The 26,607-nt window shown below is 47.1% G+C and overlaps 1 protein-coding gene across 2 annotated transcripts in view; it reads right to left on the bottom strand.

Moving 5' to 3' along the window:
- Nucleotides 1-9,073: 9,073 nt before the first annotated feature.
- LOC143962181 (phospholipid scramblase 3-like) overlaps nucleotides 9,074-26,607 on the bottom strand; it is a 31,130-nt gene continuing 13,596 nt past the window's right edge. For both annotated transcript variants that reach the window (XM_077471514.1, XM_077471513.1), the window contains exons 5-8: nucleotides 25,364-25,548; nucleotides 23,325-23,486; nucleotides 18,196-18,357; nucleotides 9,074-13,175 (exon numbers count right to left, since the gene is read on the bottom strand). In XM_077471514.1, coding sequence (XP_077327640.1) covers nucleotides 13,119-13,175; nucleotides 18,196-18,357; nucleotides 23,325-23,486; nucleotides 25,364-25,548 — 566 coding nt within the window. In that variant the 3' untranslated portion in view covers nucleotides 9,074-13,118. The remainder of the gene's footprint in view (nucleotides 13,176-18,195; nucleotides 18,358-23,324; nucleotides 23,487-25,363; nucleotides 25,549-26,607) is intronic.

Raw genomic sequence — 26,607 nt, 5'->3', positions numbered from 1 at the left:
TGGGCACTGATAGGCATAGTTAAGGCGGCACTAATAGGCACAGATAAGGCGGCACCAATGGGCACAGATAAGGCGGCACTGATGGGCAAAGATAGGCACAGATAAGATGGCACAGATGGGTGGCACGGATGGGTGGCACGGATGGGCACTGATAGGTACCACTGATAGATGGGACTGATGGGCACTGATAGGTGACACTGATAGGTGGCTCTGATAGGTGGCACTGCTGGGCACTGATGGGCGGCACTGCTGGGCACTGATGGGCGGCACTGCTGGGCACTGATGGGCGGCACTGGGGTGCAGCACCTTTGAGGCAGATTGTGGGCACTGTGGGTGGCACTGTGGGCACTGCTGGGTGGCACTGTGGGCACTGCTGGGTGGCACTGACGGGGGGCACTTACTTTTAATTAGGGTGGCACTGCAGGGGGCAGGTGGGCACTGGCAGGAGGCAGGTGGGCGCTTGCATTGCTGGCCGTGATCGGGACTGATGTCCCCATCACGGCCGCCGGTGATCGGCTTTTTTTTTTTCTCCTCGTGCTGTCAGCGCGAGGAGGAATATTAGCCGATTACCGGCTCCATTATGTCACCTGATCAGCTGTCATTGGCTGACAGCTGATCACGTGATAAGGGGTTGGGATCGACCCCTTGCACGGATCGGTGATCAGGCGAGTCTCATGGACTCGCCGATCACAGAGCGCGCCGCGCGCGCCCCTCAGGGGGCGCGCAGGCCGCTCGTACACGGGACTACGTCTATTGACGTCGTCCCGGAAAAGGAGATCCGCGCTGTAGCCGTCATTTGGCTATAGCGTGGATCTCAAGTGGTTAAGCAAGGAAGGGGACGTGCGGGGAGTCTGTAAGTAAAATGGACGAAGCATGTGAAAGTGGAAAGGATGCAGCCATTTCTCGATAGGTACCCGGATAGGGGGCGGCCAGGTTGTAGAACATGGGGTTTTTAGATGGGTTTAGGATTCCGTCGACCCTGGTCGATGCACCTCCTGTGGCTCGTAACCTGCGCTCAGCCTTGCAACATGCAGACGTAGTTTTTGGAGAAACTGCGGAACCAGATGGCATTGGGTCACATGGGTGGCCCATTCACTAGTTTACTATTACCAGATTTGGTGGTCTCATCTCTGGAGGAATTGCCAAAAAAAAAGCCAAATAAATTTAGGCTGATCCACCATCTTTCCTTCCCAAAGGGGATCTGTTAATGATGCGATTGATGTGTTGTATCATACATGTATTTTGATGCGGCTGTGTTTTGGATTCATAAGTATAGGCATAGCCAAAGCCGACAGAATCTGCTTTTAGACTGCTTCCTGTGCACCTGGATAGTTTTCGGTTGCTAGGTTGTTATTGGAAGGAGGAATTCTATGTAGACCGCTGCTTGCCTAAGGGTTGCTCTAATTCTTCTGTTTTGATTGAACAGTTTAGTTCATTGGTAGAGTGGGTGGTACGAGAAATCGCGGGAGTGAATTCTATCATACACTACCTGGATGACTTTCTGTGAGTGGGCCCAGCCTCATCGGGGGGTTTGTGCAGTGCTGTTGGCTATGCTAGAACACGTAACCACTCGTTTCGGCATCCCCTTGGCTCCAGAGAAGACAGAGGGGCCGACAACGGTACTGAGTTTCTTGGGCATTGTCTTGGACTTGGACGCCATGGAGTGCAGACTACCAGAGGTTAAGCTGGTGGCGCTGCAGGCTGAAATTCAGGGGATAATGGGACTACGCAAGGTGCAACTTTGGTCTCTGCAATCACTGTTGGGTAAGTTGAACTTTGCGTGTCGCATCCCCCCGATGGGTAGAGTGTTTTGCAGATGGCTGTCAGCAAGTACGGCGGGCATTACGGCCCCCACACATTATGTGCGACTGAGACAGGAGCATAGGGAAGATTTAAGGATTTGGCACGTGTTTCTGGCCGATTTCAATGGAAGGGTACTATGGATGTCAGGGACGGTTAGCAATTTTTATCTGGAACTGTACACAGAGGTGGGTTTTGGGGCCTTCTTTAAAGGTAAGTGGAGTGCGGGGCCCTGGCCGGATTCATGGAAAGAGGCAGGTTTGTTGAAGAACATGTTGTTACTGGAGCTGTCTCCAGTAGTATTGGCAGTTGAGTTATGGGGGGAGTCATTCTGGACTTTCAACCTTAAAGTGCGTTTTCACAGGGATAACTTGGGGTGGTGCAGGTCATCAACAAAGTGTCGGCGGCATCCCCATTGGTTGTATGGCTACTTAGACACCTAGTTTTGCGTTGTCTACAGCTATGCTGTTCACCTCCTGGGAGTGGAAAACGTCATTGCTGACGTTTTGTCTCGCTTTCAGTGGGACAAGTTATGGGAGTTGAATGCGGAGGCGGAGTAACTCGGTGTTCCTTGTCCCGAATGGCTGCGAAAAGTTGCATTGGAAGAGTATCCGGATGGATAAGACAGTCGGTGAGCTTGGCGACGTGGGCGGCTTATACTAGGGTATGGCGGAAATGGTTGTCCCTGTTGCAGCAAGTCATGAGTGGTCGAGATGGGCAGGACTTGAGATTGATGGTACTGTACTTTGTTTTGCGTGATTTGGAAGCTGGAGTGTCGGTATCGGGGTTGGAAAAGAAGTTGGCGGGGTTGGCTTTTTGGTTTAAATTTCAGGGTTGCCCAGACTTCATGAAAGATTTTTGGGTTAGCCAGGCAATGAAGGGATATCGGGGCTTTTTGCCAAGCAGGGACGCCCGGCGCCCCGTTTCTTTTGAGCTATTGGGTAGGTTATTGGGGCAGTTGGTTCATACGTGTTCTTCCCAATATGAGGTGCTGTTGTTTAAAGCGACATTTTCCCTGGCATTTTTTGGGGCTTTCCGGAATAGTGAGTGGGTTAGCACTTCCATGAAGTTAAAGGGGGGTTTATAGGCGGCAGAGGTCATCTGTGGTGATGATCGGTTGACCATATTGGTGTGCAGATCAAAAACAGATCAGCAGGGCAAGGGCAAGAAGGTGCAGGTATTTTCAATACCGGGTTCGCCCTTGTGCCCAGTGGGGTTGGTGAAGGGATTCCTCGCGGTACGTCCAGACGTTTCGGGATCCTTCTTGGTACACAGGTACAGCAACTAGTTATCAAGATTTTCAGTTCATTGCCTTTTTTAAAAAATGTTTGGCGGCCCTTGGTTTGGGAGATCAGAAATTTTCATCCCATTCGTTCCGAATTGGAGCTGCTATGGAGACGGTCAGATGGGGGTTGGATGAGGCAGCGGTAAAATGCATTGGGAGATTGGGGCGGTTCAAGGCATATGTGAGACCCCACCTGTTGACAGTTTAGCTGGGTAGTGGAGGTGCCTCGGATGTGTGGTCTTTGATATATACATGCTCAGGCGAGCAATTATTGTTATGTGGGTTGTTTTTTCTTCTCTTTCAGGAGGAACCCAAGGCCTGGTCTGGATATTAGGCAATTCATATGTATTTTGGGGGGCAAGGAGGGATGTGCGGCCCAAGCGTAGACAATTGGGCATTTCAAGAAGTGAGGCTTGTATTAGGCGGCTGGGGGTACCCAGGGTGCTATGGAGCAGGACCATTCCAGAAGTGCACAGATTTGCGCGTTTGGATAGGCCGCCTGACATTCTAATTTTGCATGTGGGCGGCAAGGACTTTGGGCTCAGGTCTATGTTGGATATTGTGCGAGATTTCAAGTTTGATTCCTTGCGGCTCCGCATGGCCTTTCCAGAGACGATAATAGTGTGGTCCGACATTGTGGCACGAACGACTTGGCGATTAGCAAGGTCAATGGCGCGGATTAACAAGACCCGGGAGAAAGTAAACAAGGAGGTAAGTAGATTTGTTGTCCAGAATGGGGGGTTGGCGATCAGACATCTGGAGCTGGAAGTTGATACCAGGCATTACCATCGTGGTGTTGGGGTGCACCTCAATGCTGTGGGAAAAAGATATGTGGCCTCTAGGTTTACAGGATGGGATCCAGACAGCGTTGAGGGGTGGTGGGGCACACAAGAGTAAGGTTTTTCCCTGGTGTGCTGTGGCGGGTTGTTGGTCTTTGCGGGTGAAGGAAGAAACCTCGGATACGGAAGAGTTTGTGACCCATCGGTGGTATGGGTCCCATTGGTGGTATTCCAGAGTACCCGACCCCCCCCCCCCCACCCCTTCAACCTCTGCAGCAATGCTGGCAGCACTCATACATCTATTTCCCAAAGAAAACCTCTGGATATGATGCTGAGCACGTGACCTCAACTTCTTGGTGGACCATGGCGAGGCCTGTTCTGAGGGGAAGCTGTCCTGTTATATCGCTGTATGGTCTTGGCTACCGTGCTGCAGCTCAGTTTCAGGGTCTTGGAAATCTTCTTATAGCCTAGGCCATCTTTATGTAGAGCAACAATTCTTTTTTTCAGATCCTCAGAGAGTTCTTTGCCATGAGGTGCCATGTTGTACTTCCAGTGTCCAGTATGAGAGAGTGAGAGCGATAACACCAAATTTAACACACCTGCTCCCCATTCACACCTGAAACCTTGTAACACTAATGAGTCACATGGCACCGGGGGGAGGGAAAATGGCTAAGGCTCCATGCACACTGGAGCTCATAAACTGCAGTTTATTGGAGTTTGGGCGTTTTTTTTTTTTTTTAAAAAGCTTGTAAACTCCACTCTATGTTAGCCTATGTGTCCATGGACACATGGACGTTTTTTAGCTTTTTAATGGGCAGTGGGGTTTATGGGATTTTTTCTGAATGCCAGAAATTTGCATTTAAAGCGCAGTTTTTCACCGCCAAAAAAAGCCGAAAAATGCCAAACAACGATAAACGGGCATTAATTAGCGTTCTGTGTTCTATTTTTTCAATGCATTGTGGGATTTTTGGAGTGTCCTCTCTCTCTATATATACAAAATGTATTCAATTAAAAAAATTATATATATAAATATAAAATATATATAATTTATTAAATAATAAAAAAAAAAATAGATATATATATAATTTTTTTATTACATTTTTCTTCATTTATACACTGTTCCTTTTATTTTTATTTTTTTTTCATAACATATATTCCTATCACAATGTAAACATCCCTTCTGATAAAAGTAAGGCATGACAGGTCCTCTTTGTGGAGACATCTGAGGTCAATGAGACCAAAAATCTCTTCTCTACCATGGAAAGCATGAGATTAAAAAAAAACAAAAAAACATTGATTTCTGCTTTCCAGGGGAAAAAAAAATTGTTTTTTTTTACATCTCCCAGAACCAGAAGTGATGTCACAGCTTCACTTCCGGACTCCCAGGACCACAGAGATGGCCAGGGACCATCTGGTCCACAGCCGGCTCTATGATAACCCGGTGGAATGGCCAGATTACATACCAGGCTCCCTGATCACGCAGGAGAGCCTGGGGAGTCGGGAGGTGGGGATGTGCCCTCCCACTGCCTGTAAGAGCAATCCAGCGCTAATCAGCCGCTAGGTTGGCTTTTCCATTGTAGGGAATCAATGGCTGAAAAAAAAAAAGATAGCTACACCCGTAGCTGCAGGCAGAGAGGGGACAAAAGGTGGGCAGGAGGGACAGCTGCCCTGGGCACAATGGTTTATTGGGGGCGCCCCAGCCCTAACCCTAAGGTAAGGTGACCAGGTTTTTTTTAATTAAATCCGGGGACATATTTATTTATTTTTTTTAATTGGCAAATGGTAAACTATTTTATACGCATATTTTCCCTTAAAATTATATATGCAGTCAGAATTGTAGCGTGGGTTGTCAGCGCCCGGGACAAGGCAAGAAATGTGCACCCCCGCCAGACTTTTAGCACTCCCCGAGTCCCTTCCACTAGTACAGTAGTACTGACCAACTTGATTCCTACACTGACCTACCTGCCCACTGAACTAACCTACCTGGTTTCCTACCCTGACCACTACACTGACCTACCTGACCACTACACTGACCTACCTTAACCGTACACTGGCCTACCTTATCCCTACATTGACCTACCTGATTCCTACACTGACCACTACACTAACCTACCTGATTCCTACACTATCCTCTACACTATCCTACCTGATTCCTATACTCACTACTACACTGACCTACCTGATTCCTACACTATCCTCTACACTATCCTACCTGAATCCTACACTATCCTCTACACTATCCTACCTGATTCCTATACTCACTACTACACTGACCTACCTGACCACTACACTGACCTACCTTAACCGTACACTGGCCTACCTTATCCCTACATTGACCTACCTGATTCCTACACTGACCACTACACTAACCTACCTGATTCCTACACTATCCTCTACACTATCCTACCTGATTCCTATACTCACTACTACACTGACCTACCTGATTCCTACACTATCCTCTACACTAACCTACCTGATTCCTATACTCACTACTACAATGACCTACCTGATTCCTACACTATCCTCTACACTATCCTACCTGATTCCTATACTCACTACTACACTGACCTACCTGATTCCTACACTATCCTCTACACTAACCTACCTGATTCCTATACTCACTACTACACTGACCTACCTGATTCCTACACTATCCTCTACACTAACCTACCTGATTCCTATACTCACTACTACAATGACCTACCTGATTCCTACACTATCCTCTACACTAACCTACCTGATTCCTATACTCACTACTACACTGACCTACCTGATTCCTACACTATCCTCTACACTAACCTACCTGATTCCTATACTCACTACTACAATGACCTACCTGATTCCTACACTATCCTCTACACTAACCTACCTGATTCCTATACTCACTACTACACTGACCTACCTGATTCCTACACTATCCTCTACACTAACCTACCTGATTCCTATACTCACTACTACACTGACCTACCTGATTCCTACACTATCCTCTACACTAACCTACCTGATTCCTATACTCACTACTACACTGACCTACCTGATTCCTACACTATCCTCTACACTAACCTACCTGATTCCTATACTCACTACTACACTGACCTACCTGATTCCTACACTATCCACTACAATAACCTACCTGATTCCTATACTGACTACTACACTGACCTACCTGAGTTCTATACTGACCACTATACTGACCTACCTGATTCCTGCACTACTCACACCCCACCCCCCTACATGAACAGCATAGATTGGTTAATTTTGCTCACTTCTCCATGGCCTTCATGATAATCTATCAGAGCAGGGCTCTCCCCAGCACCAGGTACTGTTCCCAACACCCGGCCTCTCTTCAGTATCCCCTGCCAAGAGCTTCTCCAATAGCCGCCATATGCTCTGCACTGCCCCTCCCCTCCGCTGTTTTCACACACACACACACGGGCCGCCCTCACCAGAGGGATCATGGGGCACAGGCTAGACCACAGGAGTCCCAGGGCTGGGTGGGGGGGGGAGGCAACACAGCACACTTGGGGGGCACACTAATGATTGTGCACCCCCTAAATGTTTCATCCAGGGCGAGAGTAACAGATGCCCCCCTCCATACCACTGTAATTCGGGGGCAAATCCGGGGACAGGCTGGCTCTGGGGACAGTGTCCTCAATCCGGGGACTGTCCCCGGAACCCGGGGATGTCTGGTCACCCTACCCTAAGGGAAGTGGGGGGGGGGTGCGCAGTTTGACATCTTTGTCTTGGGCACTGGATAACTTTGTCCCGGCACTGGCTGGAGGCATCATCCCGATATCTCAACCTCAAGTCTAGAATGTCATAAGACACCCTACAGACGAGCAATGGCTCTATCATAGAAGATAACACTGCTTCATTCTACAAAGTATCTAATGTTCTCCTTGTGAGTCACATGCTTCTTCTGCCATTAAAGAATAGTAACATTTTGCTGCCATCTACAGGTTCCATTAAGTAATGCATATCCCACCTTCCTATTAATTATACAATACACAAATCTTATGTTCTTTTTATATATTATGGTGACTTTTATATATTGGTGCTGAACAAGTCACAAATTGTTCTCATTATTGACCCCACTCACACCAGTAGGCACACTTTATGGTGCACATAACACACGTGTACTCTGCGTGGTAACCCGGTGTAGTGCGCTGCGCCACACAATACAGCAGACATGGATACCAACGCAACATACAATTGTTTTCTTGGTGTGCTTGTGTTGAGTCTGCTTTGATCAATGCTGACTGACGCCTGGTATGGATCAGATTGATTCATTTATCTGTCTGTTGTAGATTGTCATTTATCAGTCTGCCGCCATCTAGTGTTCATGTGGTAGATTGATGTTTATCAGTCTGCCGCCATCTAGTGTTCATGTTATAGATTGTCATTTATCAGTCTGCCGCCATCTAGTGTTCATGTGGTAGATTGATGTTTATCAGTCTGCCGCCATCTAGTGTTCATGTTATAGATTGTCATTTATCAGTCTGCCGCCATCTAGTGTTGTCATCTACCTGTCTGCTGCCATCTAGTGTCCATATTGTAGATTGTCATTTATCTGTCTGCTGCCATCTACTGTCCATGTTGTAGATTGTCATCTGTCTGTCTGCCGCCATCTAGTGTTCATGATGTAGATTGTCATTTATCTGTGTGCCGCCATCTAGTGTTCATGTAGTAGATTGTCATTTATCTGTCACCATCTAGTGTTCATGTTGTAGATTGTCATTTATCTGTCTGCTGCCATCTAGTGTCCGTGATGTAGATTGTCATTTATCTGTCACCATCTAGTGTTCATGTTGTAGATTGTCATTTATCTGTGTGCCACCATCTAGTGTCCATGTTGTAGATTGTAATTTATCTGTGTGCCGCCATCTAGTGTTCATGTTGTAGATTGTAATTTATCTGTGTGCCGCCATCTAGTGTTCATGTTGTAGATTGTCATCTATCAGTCTGCCGCCATCTAGTGTCCATGTTGTAGATTGTAATTTATCTGTGTGCCGCCATCTAGTGTTCATGTTGTAGATTGTCATCTATCAGTCTGCCGCCATCTAGTGTTCATGTTGTAGATTGTAATTTATCAGTCTGCCGCCATCTAGTGTTCATGTTGTAGATTGTCATTTATCTGTCTGTCGCCATCTAAGTGTCCATGATGTAAAAAGAAAGGCAAAAAAAGGAGAGAGAAGCGCCAAACCCATCCTTAAGCAGCATACAATTTATTCAGTAAAAACAGACTAACTTGCGTGGATAATATGGGGCGCACTTACAGAGTGCTAGAGCGGGTGGGAGCTTCCACATGCAGCATCATAGGATCACAAGAGAACAGTCAGGATGTCTTCTGTGCAGGGATCCACGAGCACCACGTGTCAGCAGCAGCTGAAGCCTCGATGAGCCTCGGAGACATGCCGGCTCTGTGTGGGAGTGGTCCAGAGCTGTCAAACTGGGGAGCCGCCTACCGCTGTGTCAGGCCAATTAGAACACGTTTTGAAGGCACGGCCACGCCTTCTTCATCTAGTGTCCATGTTGTAGATTATCATTTATCTGTCTGCCGCCATCTAGTGTTGTCATCTATCTGTCTGCTGCCATCTAGTGTCCATATTGTAGATTGTCATTTATCTGTCTGCTGCCATCTACTGTCCATGTTGTAGATTGTCATCTGTCTGTCTGCCGCCATCTAGTGTTCATGTAGTAGATTGTCATTTATCTGTCTGCCGCCATCTAGTGTTCATGTAGTAGATTGTCATTTATCTGTCTGCCGCCATCTAGTGTTCATGATGTAGATTGTCATTTATCTGTCTGCCGCCATCTAGTGTTCATGTTGTAGATTGTCATTTATCTGCCTGCCGCCATCTAGTATTCATGTTGTAGATTGTCATTTATCTGTGTGCCGCCATCTAGTGTTCATGTAGTAGATTGTCATTTATCTGTCTGCCGCCATCTAGTGTTCATGTAGTAGATTGTCATGTATCTGTCTGCCGCCATCTAGTGTTCATGATGTAGATTTTCATTTATCTGTCTGCCGCCATCTAGTGTTCATGATGTAGATTGTCATTTATCTATGTGCCGCCATCTAGTGTTCATGTTGTAGATTGTCATTTATCTGTCTGCCACCATCTAGTGTTCATGTAGTAGATTGTCATCTATCTGTCTGCCGCCATCTAGTGTTCATGATGTAGATTTTCATTTATCTGTCTGCCGCCATCTAGTGTTCATGATGTAGATTGTCATTTATCTGTGTGCCGCCATCTAGTGTTCATGTTGTAGATTGTCATTTATCTGTCTGCCACCATCTAGTGTTCATGTTGTAGATTGTCATTTATCTGTCTGCCACCATCTAGTGTTCATGTAGTAGATTGTCATCTATCTGTCTGCCGCCATCTAGTGTCCGTGATGTAGATTGTCATTTATCTGTCACCATCTAGTGTTCATGTTGTAGATTGTCATTTATCTGTGTGCCACCATCTAGTGTCCATGTTGTAGATTGTAATTTATCAGTCTGCCGCCATCTAGTGTCCAAGCCCATCCTTAAGCAGCATACAATTTATTCAGTAAAAACAGACTAACTTGCGTGGATAATATGGGGTGCACTTACAGAGTGCTAGAGCGGGTGGAAACTTCCACATGCAGCATCATAGGATCACAAGAGAACAGTCAGGATGTCTTCTGGGCAGGGATCCATGAGCACCACGTGTCAGCAGCAGCTGAAGCCTCGATGAGCCTCGGAGACATGCCGGCTCTGTGTGGGAGTGGTCCAGAGCTGTCAAACTGGGGAGCCGCCTACCGCTGTGTCAGACCAATTAGATCACGTTTTGAAGGCACGGCCACGCCTTCTTCATCTAGTGTCCAAGTTGTAGATTATCATTTATCTGTCTGCCGCCATCTAGTGTTCATGTTGTAGATTGTCATTTATCTGTCTCCCGCCATCTAGTGTTCATGTTGTAGATTGACATTTTAGCTGTGACTGTTTTTGAGGCGATCATCTAATCCTTGGGGTCATTTTTATGGGGGGGGGGGGCATCTTGCCTCCATGTCACAGTCTGATTGTACAATCCCTCTGCCATCTTCTATAGATTTGCAACCACTGATGGAATGTGAAGGAATACCCGAGTGATCCGTTCAATCTCTGAAGTCTCACTCATGGAAGCCTTTGAAATACTTAGTTGTTGGTTGAGGGGTACAGGTAGCACTTCCATACCAGACCTGGGTTCCATCAGGTCAGCAGAGGGCATTGGGCATGGGCTGAGCAGAGGCTGCCTATGAGTAGTCACCCCTATCAGATTAGGTTAGCAGACAGTTGAGCGTGTCACGCCTCCACCAATCAGCTGAGGCTGTTAGGTGTTTCCCAGCTTATGGCATATGGGGAAACCCCACATTATAACACATTGACCTCAGTAAGAAGATGGCCACCTCCAATTTCAGTGACCTGAGTGGAGCCCTCTCCCACTACCCCCTAGGCTTTGGTGGACATGGTGCTCAGCCTCCTAGACTTGGTGGCCATGGTGCTCTCCCTTCTAGCCTTGGTGGACATGGTGCTCTGCCTCCTAGTCTTGCTGGACACCATGCTCTACCGCCTAACTTTAGTGGACATGGTTCTCTGCCTTCTAGCCTTGGTGGACATGGTGCTCTGCCTCCCAGCCTTGGTGGACATGGGTACTCTGCCTCCTAGCCTTGCTGGACACCATGCTCTACCTCCTAGCTTTGATGGACATGGTGCTCTGCCTCCTAGCTTTGGTGGACATGGTTCTCTGCCTCTTAGCCTTGGAGAACATGTTGTTCTGCCTCCTAGCCTTGGTGGACATGGTGCTTTACCTCCTAGCCTTGGAGGACATGGTGCTCTGCCTCCTAGCCTTGGCGGATATGGTGATCTGCCTCTTAGCCTTGGTGGACATGGTGCTCTGCCTCCTAGTCTTGGTGGACATGGTGCTCTGCCTCCTAGCCTTGGTGGACATGGTGCTCTGCCTCTTAGCCTTGGTGGACATGGTATTCTGCCTCCTAGCCTTGGTGGACATGGTGTTCTCTCTCTTAGCCTTGGTAGACATGGTGCTCTGCATCCTAGACTTTGTGGACATGGAGCTCTGCCTTCTAGCCATGGTGGACAGGGTGCCCTGCCTTCTAGCCTTGGTGGACATGGTGCTCTGCCTCCTAGCCTTCGCGGACATGGTGCTCTGCCTCCTAGTCTTGGTGGACACGGTGTTCTGCCTCTTAGCCTTGGTGGACATGGTGCTCTGCCTCCTAGCCTTGGTGGACATGGTGTTCTGTCTCTTAGCCTTGGTGGACATGGTGCTCTGTCTTCTAGCCTTGGTGGACATGGTGCTCTGCCTCCTAGCTTTTGTGGACATGGAGCTCTGCCTCCTAGCCTTTGTGGACATGGAGCTCTGCCTTCTAGCCTTGGTGGTCATGGTGCTCTGACTTCTAGCCTTGATGGAAATGGTGCTCTGCTTCCTAGTCTTGCTGGACACCATGCTCTACCTCCTAGCTTTAGTGGACATGGTGCTCTGCCTTCTATCCTTGGAGGACATGGTGCTCTGCCTCTTAGCCTTGGTGGACATGGTATTCTGCCTCCTAGCCTTGGTGGACATGGTGTTCTGTCTCTTAGCCTTGGTGGACATGGTGCTCTGTCTTCTAGCCTTGGTGGACATGGTGCTCTGCCTCCTAGCCTTTGTGGACATGGAGCTCTGCCTTCTAGCCTTGCTGGACATGGTGCTCTGCCTCTTGGCCTTGGTTGACATGGTGCTCTTTGACCTTGATGAAATGCTCACCAACAACAACACAAAGACACCCGCCATTTACTCCAACGAGCCTGGGCCATTTGTGCTTCTTGCTAAGCATGAAGAGGAGGTCAGTATGGTTTGGAGAGGTGGGGTGCCCTGTCAGTATGCTGTATGAGGCCCCAAGATCAGTTATAGTGGCCCTGTGTAAATCTTAATCAGATTTTACAATCAGACTGTAACATGTATGTGGCCAAATTAGTTCCATTGACGTGTTCTTACTTTGGAGTCCCATTTTGGGTGTTATCCCCTCACTTTCTATGGCATAACCAGAAATCAGGTAGCAAGAAAAAACTGCCCCACTCCACCCAAAGTTAATAAAACACAACTTTTGGCTGGAGCTCCACCCTTCATGTAAAGGGCTCGGACATCACCCATACAGAATATATACTATTCTTTCTGTGCTCAGGTATGTCATCTTCATCCTCATTATCCTCCTGGCACACCTCACGAAGGCTCTGCAGGTAGTGGATGGCATCAGCTGGAGGCTCTCTGGGAGCTCTGGTTCCGTCTGCTCTCCTCATTCAGAAGGTCCTGAAAAACAAAGGAGGTCCACTCATCACTAATTCACAGTTTTTCATTTATTTTTCTAATACAGGAAAGCCTTCTTAGAACAGAAGTCCCAAAATCGCTGGTGCAGAGTGCAAATATAGCGAAATGTTATAGAGCCATTTATTCTAAACTGCATACAGTTGTTTCAGGCTTTTTGGTCATCACCAGCACAGTGTAAGGAAACTATGGTTTCTAAGGAGTGGGGCTTAGGACCCCATGATGTACTGATTCTGTAAGAGAGCTTTTTCATTCCTTTAGTCCCTTCATACCATAACTTATCAAAGCTGTAAAGTCTCTAGTCTTATATAAACATGTAGGTTGCTGCTGAAGCTCATTGTACCGGAATCATTGCATATACTACCCTTTCTAGACCAAACTGAATTCTTCTGGTGTATATAGCCCTCATGAAGGGGGGCGACTGGATCACATTAGCTTTGGGACCAGACTGCGTTCTTTGAGTATATACAGCCCTGAAGAAGATGGACCCTGGAGACTCCAAACCATGTTGGCTTCAAGTCTGGAATGAGTTCTTCTAGTGTATAGAGCCCTGATTAGGAGGGTCCCCCAGAGCCCCTAGACCATGCCAGCATTGAGTTGAATTTTTCCAGTTTATAGAACCTTGATGGAGGAGGAGCTCTAGAACTCCTGGACCACATTGGCTTTGAGATCAGATTGGGTTCTTCCATTGTGTAGAGCCCTGTGGAACAGGGTCTCCTAGAGCCCCAAGCCAGTCCAGAGACTAAAGCTTTACAGTGACTAGGGCCTGATGAAAAGGTACCCCTAGAGCCTCTAGACCAGAGGTAGGCAACCTTAAAGATGTGGAGATCTACCTGAACAACATGGGAGAAGTCAAAAATCATGGGGCACAGTGTCACCTCCTCACACCTGATTGAAACCTCTAATTGCCATACTACTGTGTAGTAATCGTGTGCATTGCATGGTAATCATAGGTTTAAATCAAGTGGTGAGGAGGCAACACATCGCCTCCTCAGCACCTGTCAAACACACTCAGATCGCTTTTCAGGGGAGCAGCCGTGCATGCTACACTTGTGAATGAACCCTTACTATTCAGAGGCCCATATGAGGCTGCCTTCACACTGATGGGCTTTGGTTTACCCACATCACAGGTGCAGCGCAGTGCATCTGCAACTTTCCTGGGTTAGTTGCGCTTTGCCATAGACTTCTATTATATCCTGCAGCTGTGGTGCACTTTCTGAAAGCTCACAAAAACTCCTGAGAGTCCTTTCAGATAGTGCACCACACCTGCAGAATATAATAGAAGTCTATGGCTAAGTACAAAAAAACCTGCAGGATAATGCAGGTACACTGCACTGCACCCAGGGTGTGGGGTTAAGCCGCAGCACCTTAGTGTGAAAGCTTTCCTATACTATTATGCTCAGTGTATTGCTTCACACTGAACTGAAGATCTCTTCTTTCCTGCTGCTGGCACCACTCTGGAGACCGCTAGCCGGGATAAGAGGTGGAGTGCAGTTGGTATTACTCCGCATGGGACAGGAGCCGGCACTACAGAGGAGGCATCCGCTTATTCGGTTCTTGCTCCCTACTACACCTCCAACTTTGCACGTAGTCCCTCTGCATTGCACTCTGTTTGGTGCTCTGGAATGGCGGAAGAACAAGCCCAGACCACAATCTATAAGTCACCTATCCATGATCTACAGGTTGCTGACCCCCCGCTCTAGTGCTTGCTTCAAGTCCACGCTCTTTCAATGTAAAGATCCCTGATGAAGAGGGATCCCTGGAAGCCCCCAGGACCACCTTAACCTCTAGCCCAGGCTGAGATCTTCTATTGTATAAAGCCCTCCTGAAGGAGCCCCCAGACACGTTGGCTTTAAGATCAGACTTAAAGTGGAGTTCCACCCTATTTTACTAGTTGTTATTAAAGGAATGACCACACTTCCACCACTGGTTTTTTGATAATTATTTTTTTTACTTACCTTATGTGAAGTACTGAGTGTACTTCCTTCCTACCTCGGCCAAGGCCCACGGCGTCATTTCCTCCTTCACCCCGTTGCCTTCTGGGAACTGTGTGTGTCCCAGAAGACAGCCGGCCATTCACAAGGCGCAGTAGGAGTCGGGACACTGAAGCTGCAAGGCTCCACTGCCGGCATCCCTTAATTAGAATGTCGGCAACTGCACCCGATCCGATGGATGTATCGGCCTCGGGGGGTGACATTGCGGGCTCTCTGCGCAGGTAAGTGTCCTTATTAAAAGTCAGCAGCTACAGTGTTTGTAGCTGCTGACTTTTTGCGGCTGGAACACTGTTTTAAGTCTTCTAATGTATAGAGCTCCAATGAAAATGAAGAGGGATCCCTGGAACTAGGCTTGTGCAATTTGTTTCGTAATGAATCGAAATTCGGGCGAATTTTGCATCCGAATGTCCAAATAAAAAAATAACGAATAACAACGAATGCGAAAGGAATATAACGAATGAATTCGAATGAATTCAACATGATTCAGTAATTCTTTAAAGATCTAATGAAACAAAAGGTCAGCTCAAAGTAAATCTTATAGTCCAATCAGCTAATTAATTTTGTGCCGGAGGATGGATTACTGGCAAAGTGCATTCCTGAGAACTGAGTTAGAAGGGTGTTGTATTGTATTTGTATGTGTTAAAAGATTCAATAAACAAACAACTTTCCAAACTACGAATCATTATCACGAATGCCTATACATACATAAATAGCGAATTTCAACGAATACGAACGAATGAATTCGACACTCTACGAATAATAACGAATTATCTGAAAACGTATTAACGTAACATAACGTGTATAACAGAACGAAACGATGAATTTTACGAATGACAACAAACCAAAACTTTCCGTTGTGCACAAGTCTACCTGGAAACTTCGGACCACATTGCTTTTGAGCCCAAATGGAACTATTTGAATGTATAAAGCCCACATGAAGGGGGACCCCAGGACCACATTGGCTTTGAGTCCCGAATTAGTTATTTTGGTGTATAGGGCCCTCATGAAGAGGGACCCATGGATCCCCAAACTATGTTTGCATTGAGCCCAGACTGAGTTCTTTCAGTGTATAGAGCCCTAATGAAGAGGGGCCTCTGGAGCCCCCTGACTGCATTGGCTTTATGTCCAGACTAAGTTATTTCAGTTTATGGAGCCCTGATGATGGGGGGACCCCTATAGCCTCCAAATCATGTTGGCTTCAAGCCTGGACTGAGTTCCTCCAGTGTAAATATCCCTTATGAAGGGGGATCCCTGAAGCCCATTGGATCTTGTTGGCCAAACTGGTTTCTTTTAGTGTATAGAGCCCTGATGAAGAGTGACCCCCAGTAGCCCCCAGACTGCATTGGCTTCAAGTCCAGTCTGAGTTCTTCCAGTGTATAAAGCCCCGATGAAGGAGGACCTCTGAAGCCACCTGGACCTTGCTGGCCTCTAGCCCAGACTGATTTCTTTCTAGTGGATAAAGCCCTGACAAAGAGGAACGCCTGGTGCTCCCATACTGCATTGGCTTGATTCTAGACCGAGTTCTTCTAGTGTATAGAACCTGATAGGGAGGGGATCTTTTTGGGTTTGGGCAATGAAGAGGGACCCCTGGAGCCCCCCCCAGACCACGTTGGAGTTGAGCCTAGACTGAGTTCTTCCATTGTATAGAGCAGGGTTTCTCAACTCCAGTCCTCAAGGCCATGTTTTCAGACTTTCCATTATTTTGCACAGATGATTTGATCAGTTTTCATAGTTAGTAAGGTTGAATAAAGACACCAGTCCATCCAGTTCAACCTGAGTGAGTGTCTACAATTGTCCCTATCCCTGTACATTGCACACTCACATCGGTCCCTACCCTCAAGGAGCCCACAATCCAAGGTCCCCATTCATATACTAGGGCCAATTTTGGACAGAAGCCAATTAACCTACCTGCATGTCTTTGGAGTGTGGGAGGAAACCGGAGTACCCGGAGGAAACCCACGGAGGCACAGGGAGAACATGCAAACTCCAGGCAGGTAGTGTCGTGGTTGGGATTTGAACCAGCGACCCTTTTTACTGCTAGGTGAGAGTGCTAACCACTACACCACTGTGCCGCCCAAGTTTTAATGCCTTAGTAATCACCCCAGCTGTTTCATATGAGGGAAGTCCTCAAAACATGACCTGTTGGGGCACCTGGAGGACTGGAGTTTAGAAACACTGGTATAGAGCCCTGATAAAGGAGGACCCCTGGACTGGCGTTGGCTTCCACATAAAGTGGATGAAAATAGGCAGAGACTGACAACTGTGGAGTAAAGGAAACTCATGGGCTAGCTTAGCTTGTAAGGAGGTCCCAGCATCCCCTCCCCACATTACCATCTCAAGGTATTTCTCAGAGTGGCTCCAATTCTCAGAATTACATTGCTCTATTAGACATCATCAATGACAACAGGACTTCTAGGACTGCTAGGTGAGAGTGCTAACCACTACACCACTGTGCCGCCCAAGTTTTAATGCCTTAGTAATCACCCCAGCTGTTTCATATGAGGGAAGTCCTCAAAACATGACCTGTTGGGGCACCTGGAGGACTGGAGTTTAGAAACACTGGTATAGAGCCCTGATAAAGGAGGACCCCTGGACTGGCGTTGGCTTCCACATAAAGTGGATGAAAATAGGCAGAGACTGACAACTGTGGAGTAAAGGAAACTCATGGGCTAGCTTAGCTTGTAAGGAGGTCCCAGCATCCCCTCCCCACATTACCATCTCAAGGTATTTCTCAGAGTGGCTCCAATTCTCAGAATTACATTGCTCTATTAGACATCATCAATGACAACAGGACTTCCTGGTCCATCCCCTCCTGACCCCTGCGCTTTCTATTGACTGTATGTGGACCTGGAGCCACAAAGTAAGGCGTGCCCCCAGGTTTACAAAAAAAAATGACATTCTAATAATATATAGGAAAACTTTAGTGTTCTCTTTCTATTCCCGCCTTTTGGGATGCATTAAAAGACATCTGCGTGTACTCCCCGCTGTGTCCTCTCCAGACTCAAACTCACAATGAACAGGGTGCATGCCACCAACATGGCTTTCACCGTGACATGGAGGTCCTGAGGGAAGCTGATGATGTAGGTGTCCTTGTTGATGAACATCTCCTTGAAGAATCCCCTCCACACCCGTGTGATGACCCCAATTTGTGCCGTTTTATCACCTGATATCACCTGGAAGAGGAGGAGGGAAGGGTCACATTAAAAAATAAAAACAAACAAGCATGCTAACAGTAATTATTGTAGATCTGTACTCGTAAAATGTCAAGGTCTCCTCCCCCTGTTCCAGCGTCAGGTCTCCTCTCGCCGGCTCTCAGCAGGCAATTCTGGGTATCACACCTCCTCCAATCAGGAGACAGCTCTCCTTATCACTGCCAATCAGGAGTCAACCCTCATGATTGGTGCTGCTTCAAATTCTAATTTCTTCTAAATTCTAAAGCATCAGGTTGTTCAGGGTTGGAGACATTGCATTGCTACAGCTAAGCAGAACCCACTGCTTTGAATAAATCCAGAGAATAGCCTCTCCCAGAAGGCACAACAAGAGTGACACTCCCACTGGGCTGACTCAGAGAGAAAGTAACCTTAAAGGGGTTGTAAAGGTTTGTTTTTTATTTTCTAAATAGGTTCCTTTAAGCTAGTGCACTGTTGGGTCACTTATCTTTTCCTTCAATTTCCCTTATAAATGTTTTTTTTTCTTTGTTTTCTTTGTCTGAATTTCTCACTTCCTGTTCCTCCTCAGTAAGCTGTTCAGTAAGCTGGTCTGGCTGACTAACCACCAGCTCGGATGATGGTGAGAAGTTTACTGAGGAGAAACAGGAAGTGAGATATTCAGACAAAGAAAAAAAACATTTCGAAGGGAAATCGAAGGAAAAGGTAAGTGAACCAACAATGCACTAGCTTAGAGGAACCTATTTAGAAAATAAAAAACAAACCTTTACAACCCCTTTAAAGCACCCAACTAGACTGTGCTACCATGCCTGCCAGAAGTGACAGCGCCCCCCCATGGCCAGGTGGAACACCTAGTAGTCTAGTCAGACTGATGCTGAGGTCAAAATTTGAAGCAATCAAACCCAAGCCAAACTGCGGTTTAGATTTAACATTAAATTTCAAAAACACATAGCGCATGCTCTTCAGGAGCCGGCGCTACAATTATATTAAATATCCATTGAAAAAAATGTTTTAAAAATTATGAAAAAAAATTTAACAACAAATAGAAATATAGTGAAATGATTTAGCCTGGGTTCACACTGGTGTGATGTGGGAAATCCTGTGTGGGTTCCCGCATTACACCTGAATCACAGACGGTTCAAACTGACATCTGCGAACCACTGCGGGTGTCAATAGAAAGCTAACGACTCACCCAGATTGGTTTGCAGATTGCAGTGTGAACTGTGAAATAGTACAGGAATCGGATCGCATTGGGTGTCAACTCCCATGCGATCCGATTCCAGCGTGGACCAAAAAAAAAAAAAAGAGTCCTGCACTATTCTGGTGTAAATGTTTTGGAATTTCAGCCATACAGTTGCACAGAAATCGCATGTGATGTGTACAGCAATGCGGTGGGAATCACATGCAATGTCCGTGATTGCACAAGTGTGAACCAAGGCTTAAAGAGGAAGTAAACCCTGATGAGTTTACTTCCTCTTTCGTTCCCTGCAAAGGCAAAGCATAATGGACTACTATGCATCGCATCGCATCGCATCGCATAGTAGTCCATTATGTGTCACTTACCTGACACAGGAGCCAGCGAAGTCACCGCTGTCCCCTGTAGTCCACCGCATCCATCTTCTCGGTGGGTCTCGCCGCTCCGCCGCTGTCATTCGGCGAAGCCGGCGATGACGTCACTCCCGTGCATGCGCATCTTCGTCGTTGACGATGCCGCGCTCAGTGCGCCTGCGCGCCGCTGTCTACGGTGCATGTGCCTGTCTTCGGGCAAATATCTCCTAAACCATATAGGTTTAGGAGATATTTCTTGGACCTTCAGGTAAGCCTTAATCTAGGCTTACCTGTAGGTCAAAGTGTGTTGTAAGGGTTTACAGCCACTTTAATGTTATTATAGGAGTAGTGCCGGCCTCCTGAAGAGCATGCGCTATGTTTTTGCCAATTTAAATGTTCCTAAGACTATAGTTGGGTTTTGGGGTTAATTACAGTAAATTGTGGTCTCAGCATCAGTTTGGCTGGACTGTACTATGTCCTGCCTGGTCATAGGTGTGGGTGTCACCTTTGGCAGGCATTGGAACGCAGTCTGGTTGGACGCATTGGGTGCCAATCTCTCTCTCTGAGCCAATCAGTGGGTGCGTTGTCTCGCTGTATATTCCGGGAGAGGGTACTTAAGGTGCTGAGGTCATGTGGTTCTGGGTTCCGGTCCATAAGTCTGTTCTGACACCATGCTCCTGGTCCTCCTGACCAGCCCCCAGAGGCCTCCATGGCCTGAGGTGCGGATCCATCCATTTCCAAGTCTTGGCTAGCCCGAGGCACAGTAACTGGAAGGAGGGTTCCGAGGTGGTCCGTTGCCGTCTCGGGTTTGGAGAGGCCCAGCGACTGAAAACGCAAACCAGGGGAGGATTCTACAGAAGAGAGCCATGCACGAGGCTGACTGCTCGGCAAGAGCCTGGAGGCTAAGCTGGAAAGGACACCAAGGTGAATCCGCATTCTTACGGTATTGCCGGACCGGCTGCAAGATACTGGTACCGTACGAGAGTTCCTAGTTTCATCCTTCAGTTACAACCAAGTCTGTGGCAGAGACTGCGCTTTTTTGAATCACCCGTCGGTTGCTAAATCCACAAAAAGTGGATTCAGGGCCGTCTTTAATATTGATTGGACCATGGGCGAAAAACTTTCTTGGGGCCCCCCCCATGCAATTCCACTCTCTACCTGCTCTGAGACATACAAGAGCAGCTAGACTTAAAATCAGTTTACTGTATCAGATCAGGCAGCAATTGCGATTGGTTGCCAGTGGTTACAGCATATCATTACTGCTTAATGACTGGTTGCTAGAGGTTACAGCACACATTACGGCTCACGGATTAGTTGCTAGAGGTTACAGCAAACGATTTCTGCTTGTTAATTGGTTGCTAGAAATTACTGTATAGTAATACTGCTCACTGATTGGTTGCTAGAGGTTACAACACATCATCTCCTCACTGCAGGGGAGCATGATACACATATAAATGTCACCTTTATTTACATATCCATGACGCCGGCCGTAGCTATTTACTTAGTAATGCCACCGCTATTTACATAAGAATGCCACCTTTATTTAAATATCAATGACGCCAGCCACAGTTATTTACTTAGTAATGCCACCGCTATTTAGATATGAATGCCGGTTATTTCCATGTAAACACAGGGTCTGCAGGTGAGTCATCTGTACACAACAATAGGGCAGAGCTGAGCAGCATTATTAGCAGCACTTCACACTGAGATATCGGGACACAGCACAGGACTAAAACTTCAAGGGACGAGGGAATTTAAACTGGGATAGTTGGCAAGTATGAGGCAGCTGCTTTGGGCCCCTCAACAATGACAGGGCCCAGGGCAGCTGCCCCCTTTTCCCTGCCTTAAAGACGGCCCTGAGGGGATTTAGCCGATAGTTGTAACATCCAGTTGCGAATGGCTATTCCCTGGATTGTATAAAGAGAGACATTCAAGTATTAGCAGTTCTAAGAGTACCTGAGCTTTACTACCCGTACCCTCTATTCCCTACTGAGAGACTGAGTTCTGTTCAACACTTTGAAAATAAAAATCCCTAAAGTGGATTCAAGTGTCGGTCTCTACAGTTTATTGGGCCATCAACCTCGGGGAACCCCCTAGACGAGCAACGAGGAGGAGAAGGTAACGGTAAGCCCAAAAATAATCAGCCGCTCCTTCGGGGGTCAGTGCTACATAGGTGAGGGAATAGGACCGGCTCAGATTAATGGATGCAATTGGACTATTGCTCAGACTCAATTAAAGTGATTGTAAGGCTTTGTTTTTAATTTTTTTATATTTATTATAAAATAACAAACATATCCACTATGCAGTTTGTTTTGCACAGAGTGGCCCCTGATCCTCGACTTCCGGGGTCCCTCAGCGGCTCTTGTGGCTCCTCCCCGCATTGTATAACCCCCCTTAGGAGGAGCACTCTCCGAGTCCACCATTTGCGTCCATAGGCGCCAAATGTATGACTCGGCCCCGCCCTCCGGCACCCGCATCATTGGATTTATTTGACAGCAGCGGGAGCCGATGGCTGCGTTGCTATCAATCTATCCAATCAAGAACCGAGAAGGAGGAAGAGCGCGTCTCTGCCGTGGGAAATTCCAGGGCTCAGGTGAGTAAAACGGTGGGGTGGGGGGAGGGGGGAGGGGCTGGTCACTAGAAGAAATGTTTTCACTTTAATGCATAGGATGGTAATATAATAATAATGTAATAGAAAATGGGAAACATTAACCAGATCAGTCAGTAAAGGGTTAAATAGTGGGTGGAGCTTAGCAGTGATACAGAGATTTGTAGAGGGGGACGGAGAGTGTAATGCCGCGTACACACGATCGGAATTCCTGACAGAAAAAGACAGATGAGAGCTTTTCATGGGAAAATGCGACCGTGTGTATGCGCCATCGGAATTCAGCTGTCCAAATTTCCCGCCAGCCAAAAATTGATAGCAGGTTCTCAATTTTCCAGACGGAAAAACATTCTATCGGAAATTCCGATCGTGTGCACGCAATTCCGACAGGCCAAAAATCACATTGATGTTCTTCCCGCCCACTAAACGCCGATATCCTGCCGAAAAGCTGTTTGTCTATGTACTGGGTTGTCTGACAAAGGGGCGGAGCAACGCACATCAGCCCCGCCCATCCCCGTCATCAGAGCTTCAATTTGACAGCTCCACTCACTCTCCCTGCGGCCATATGCCCCGGTGCCCCCGAATCACTGTCTGTGCTGGACCCATGGTCACACTGCTGCATGTCCGGTTAGGCTGTCAGAAATGGGTATGGGCACCACCCCTGAATCCGGGGACAAATCCGGGGACACACAGGCTCCGGGGACAGTGCACTCAAAACAGGGACTGTCCCTGGAAACCGGGGGACGTCTGGTCACCCTACCCTAGAGTATCCTGGATCAGAGACAAAATAATTTCACAGCATTTTGGGTGGGAGACCTACCTGATAATAGGTATCAGACATAAAACTTTCGCCCCATCCTGGACCTTTGACTTTAAGATAAATAAGTCCCGACGGGTCTGAGATGTCGAAGGCTGAAGAGAAACTTGCCCACGTTTTGTCTATGTAGCCGAGGAGCTCACCAGTGGAACTGGAGACCTGCAACTATAATAATGAATGGTCATGATGTAAATGTTCACCTGAGTCAGCTCAACCAAACCTCCATTGTGTGAATAGGGACTGAGCGGTGGGTCCTTCACCAGTCATTGATGGTCTGGGTTTCAATAGTAAAGTGGGGTGTCACCAGTCCTAGATGTCTGTGTTTGTTGTATTTCACCATTCCTAGAGATCTTTGTCCTGTAGCAGCTTAGTCCTAGTGATCTGTGCTCTGTGTTCTGTATACTACCAGTTCTGATAGCACCATCTACCCAGAACTAGTAGACCATGCTTTGTATCTCTCTAGTCCTGGAAGTTCTTAATATGCGATTTTGTGCTATGTATATCTCCCCCGTAGATTGAACCTTATCTCTCTCCGATCAGATTGTCCACCATTCACCCCCCGCCCCCCCCCATGGATCCCAGTGTTAGTGGTCTGAGTAGCACCCCCTCACTTCTAGTTCTCTATTATCCCTCCTTGATCCTAGTGGTCTATATCTTGTCTTTTGGTCCTAGAGTCCATATGCCTCGTATCCCACTAGACCCAGTAGTTTGTGCAATTGTATCTCCCCAATTTTAAAGGCCCATGCTTTGTCTCCCCCATCATCCTCAGTGGTGGGTGCCTTGTATGTTGCCAGTATTAGTGGCTTATGTATTGTATCTTCCCAATCCTAAAGGTCCATGCTCTGTATCTTCCTAGTCATAGAGGCCCATGCCTTGTCTCTTCCTAGTTCTAGTATGGCAGGGATATGCAATTAGTGGACCTTCAGCTGTTGCAGAACTACAAGTCCCATGAGGCATAGCAAGACTCTGATAGCCACAAGCATGACACCCAGAGGCAGAGGCACGATGGGACTTGTAGTTTTGCAACAGCTGGAGGTCCGCTAATTGCATATCCTTATAGTATGGTGTGCCTTCTGTCTTTCTCCAGTTCTATTGGTTTATGCATTGTATCTCCCCAGTCCTAAAGGTCCATGTCTATATCTACCCCGTTATAAAGGTCCATGTCTTGTATCCCACCAGTCTTAAAGGTACATGCCTTGTATCTCCCCAGTCCAAGTGGTGTATTCCTTGTATATGGTATCTCCCCAGTCCTAGAGGCACATACCTTGTATGTTCCCAGTCTTAGAGGTCCAAGCCTCTAATCTCACCAGTCCTAAGGTCCATCCCTTGTATCTCCCCGGTCTTAGTGGTGATGCCATGTATCTTACCCAAATTCCAGTGGTTTATATATGGTATCTCCCTAGTCCTAGAGGCCCATGTCTCATATCTCTGCAGTCCTAGAGCTTGATATCTTGTATCTCCCCAGTCCTAGTGGTGATGCTTTGTATCCCACCCCACTTCCAGTGGTTTATATATGGTATCTCCCGGTCCTAGAGGCCCATACCTCCTATCTACCCAATCTTAGTGACGTATACCTTGCATCTTACCCCACTTCTAGTGGTTTATGTATTGGATCTCCCCAGACCGGGAGGTTAATGTCTTGTATCTCACCAGTCCTAGAGGTTCCTGTCTTGTAGCTCACCAGTCCTAGAGGTCCAAGTCTTGTATCTTCACAGTCCTAGAGGTCTATGCCTTGCCCCCAGTTGTAGAGGTCCATGCCTTGTCTCTCCCCAGTTCTAGTGGTGTATACCTTGTATCTTCCCCCAGGTTTGGTGGTTCATGTATCGTGTCTAACCAGTACTAGAGGTCCATGTCTTCTGTTTTCTCAGCTTTAGAGGTCCATGTCGTATACCCCCCCCCCCCCCCCCCATAGTCCATGAGGTCTGTGCCTTGTATCTCAGAAAACTTAGAGATCCCCATCTTCAAGGACAGACTTGGAGGACTGGTATGAGACAAGTTCATATTGCCATCCACCATCAGTTTTCATCTCGTTTCGGGCTTACCTCGGTGTCCCAGTTGCAGAAATTGGAAGGCACGAGGAGATTTAGGACATTATATCCCTGAGTGCTGTTAACCATTAAATCCAAACGGGGGCCACAACATTCCTGCCGCTCAATGGCCTCATACAAGAGATGTCCATCAGGGTCATACAAGTCGTAGGTACAGAAGCTCTGAAAAGTGCTGTTCCCTGAAAAGACAGAATTTAGTTACGAGGCAGGACAGGTGACTTCAGGAACCTTCAGATATATATTCTGTCACCATCTAGCCATCTCCATTCACCTGTCAATTCACACCATTTCTATATATGATAGGCTGGGAAGCTTTCCATAGACTATGGGTGATCTACCAACCCTCCTCTGGTAGTCTCTCTCTGGGTGGGAGGAGCTAAAGAAAACAAAACATGGCTGCCATGTAGTAAATCAATGCTTGCATGACCTAGGTGGAACATGTCCTGAGGATACTCTGGAGTCATCAACCAAGCGGCTTCAGATAGGTGGAGATAGTTTTTTTTTGTTTAGGCTGGAGCTCTTTCGTTTAACTGATGCAGCCATCATGGAATCTAATCGCTTGAAGACCAGGCTTTGTCTGGCACTTCTTGATCGGGATAGCAGGTGTGTGCCGCCGGAGGCACGCGCACGCACCCGCTGCACTGCGGGGATACCGATGCTCGTGACCACCAGTCACGATGACCGCCGGCCACGAGCGATCGCGAGCACAAGGGACAGAACGCGGAAGTGTGTGTATGTAAACACACAAATCCCTGTTCTGTTCTCGAGAGGAGTGACAGATCGTGTGTTCCTATTAGCTAGGAACCACGATCCATCATTTCCTCTAGTCAGTCCCCCCCCCCTTCAGTTAGAATCGCCTGCCAGGGAACACACTTAACCCCCTTGATCTCCCCCTAGTGTTAACCCCTTCCCTGCCAGTGACATTTACACAGGAATCAGTGCATTTTTATAGCACTGATCGCTGTATAAAATGACAATGGTCCCAAAATGGTGTCAAAATTGTACCGTAATGTCGCAGTCCTGAAAAAAATCACATTACTAGTAAAAAAAATATAATAATAAAAATGCCATAAATCTATCCTCTATTTTGTAGACATTATAGCTTTTGCAAAAACCAATCAATAAACGATTATTGCAATTTTTTTTTTCTTTACCAAAAATATGTAGAAGAATACGCTCGGCCTAAACTGAGGAAAAAAAAGTAGCTTTTTAAAAAATAAAAAATAAAAATGGGGCTA

This window comes from Lithobates pipiens, unplaced genomic scaffold (genome assembly GCF_037356315.1).
Source record: "Lithobates pipiens isolate NorthernLeopardFrog02 unplaced genomic scaffold, aLitPip1_a1.2 Scaffold_8, whole genome shotgun sequence".
Taxonomy (NCBI): Eukaryota; Metazoa; Chordata; class Amphibia; order Anura; family Ranidae; genus Lithobates; species Lithobates pipiens.
Note: the sequence above shows the minus strand (reverse complement) of the source record. Positions and strands in the feature narration are given on the sequence as shown.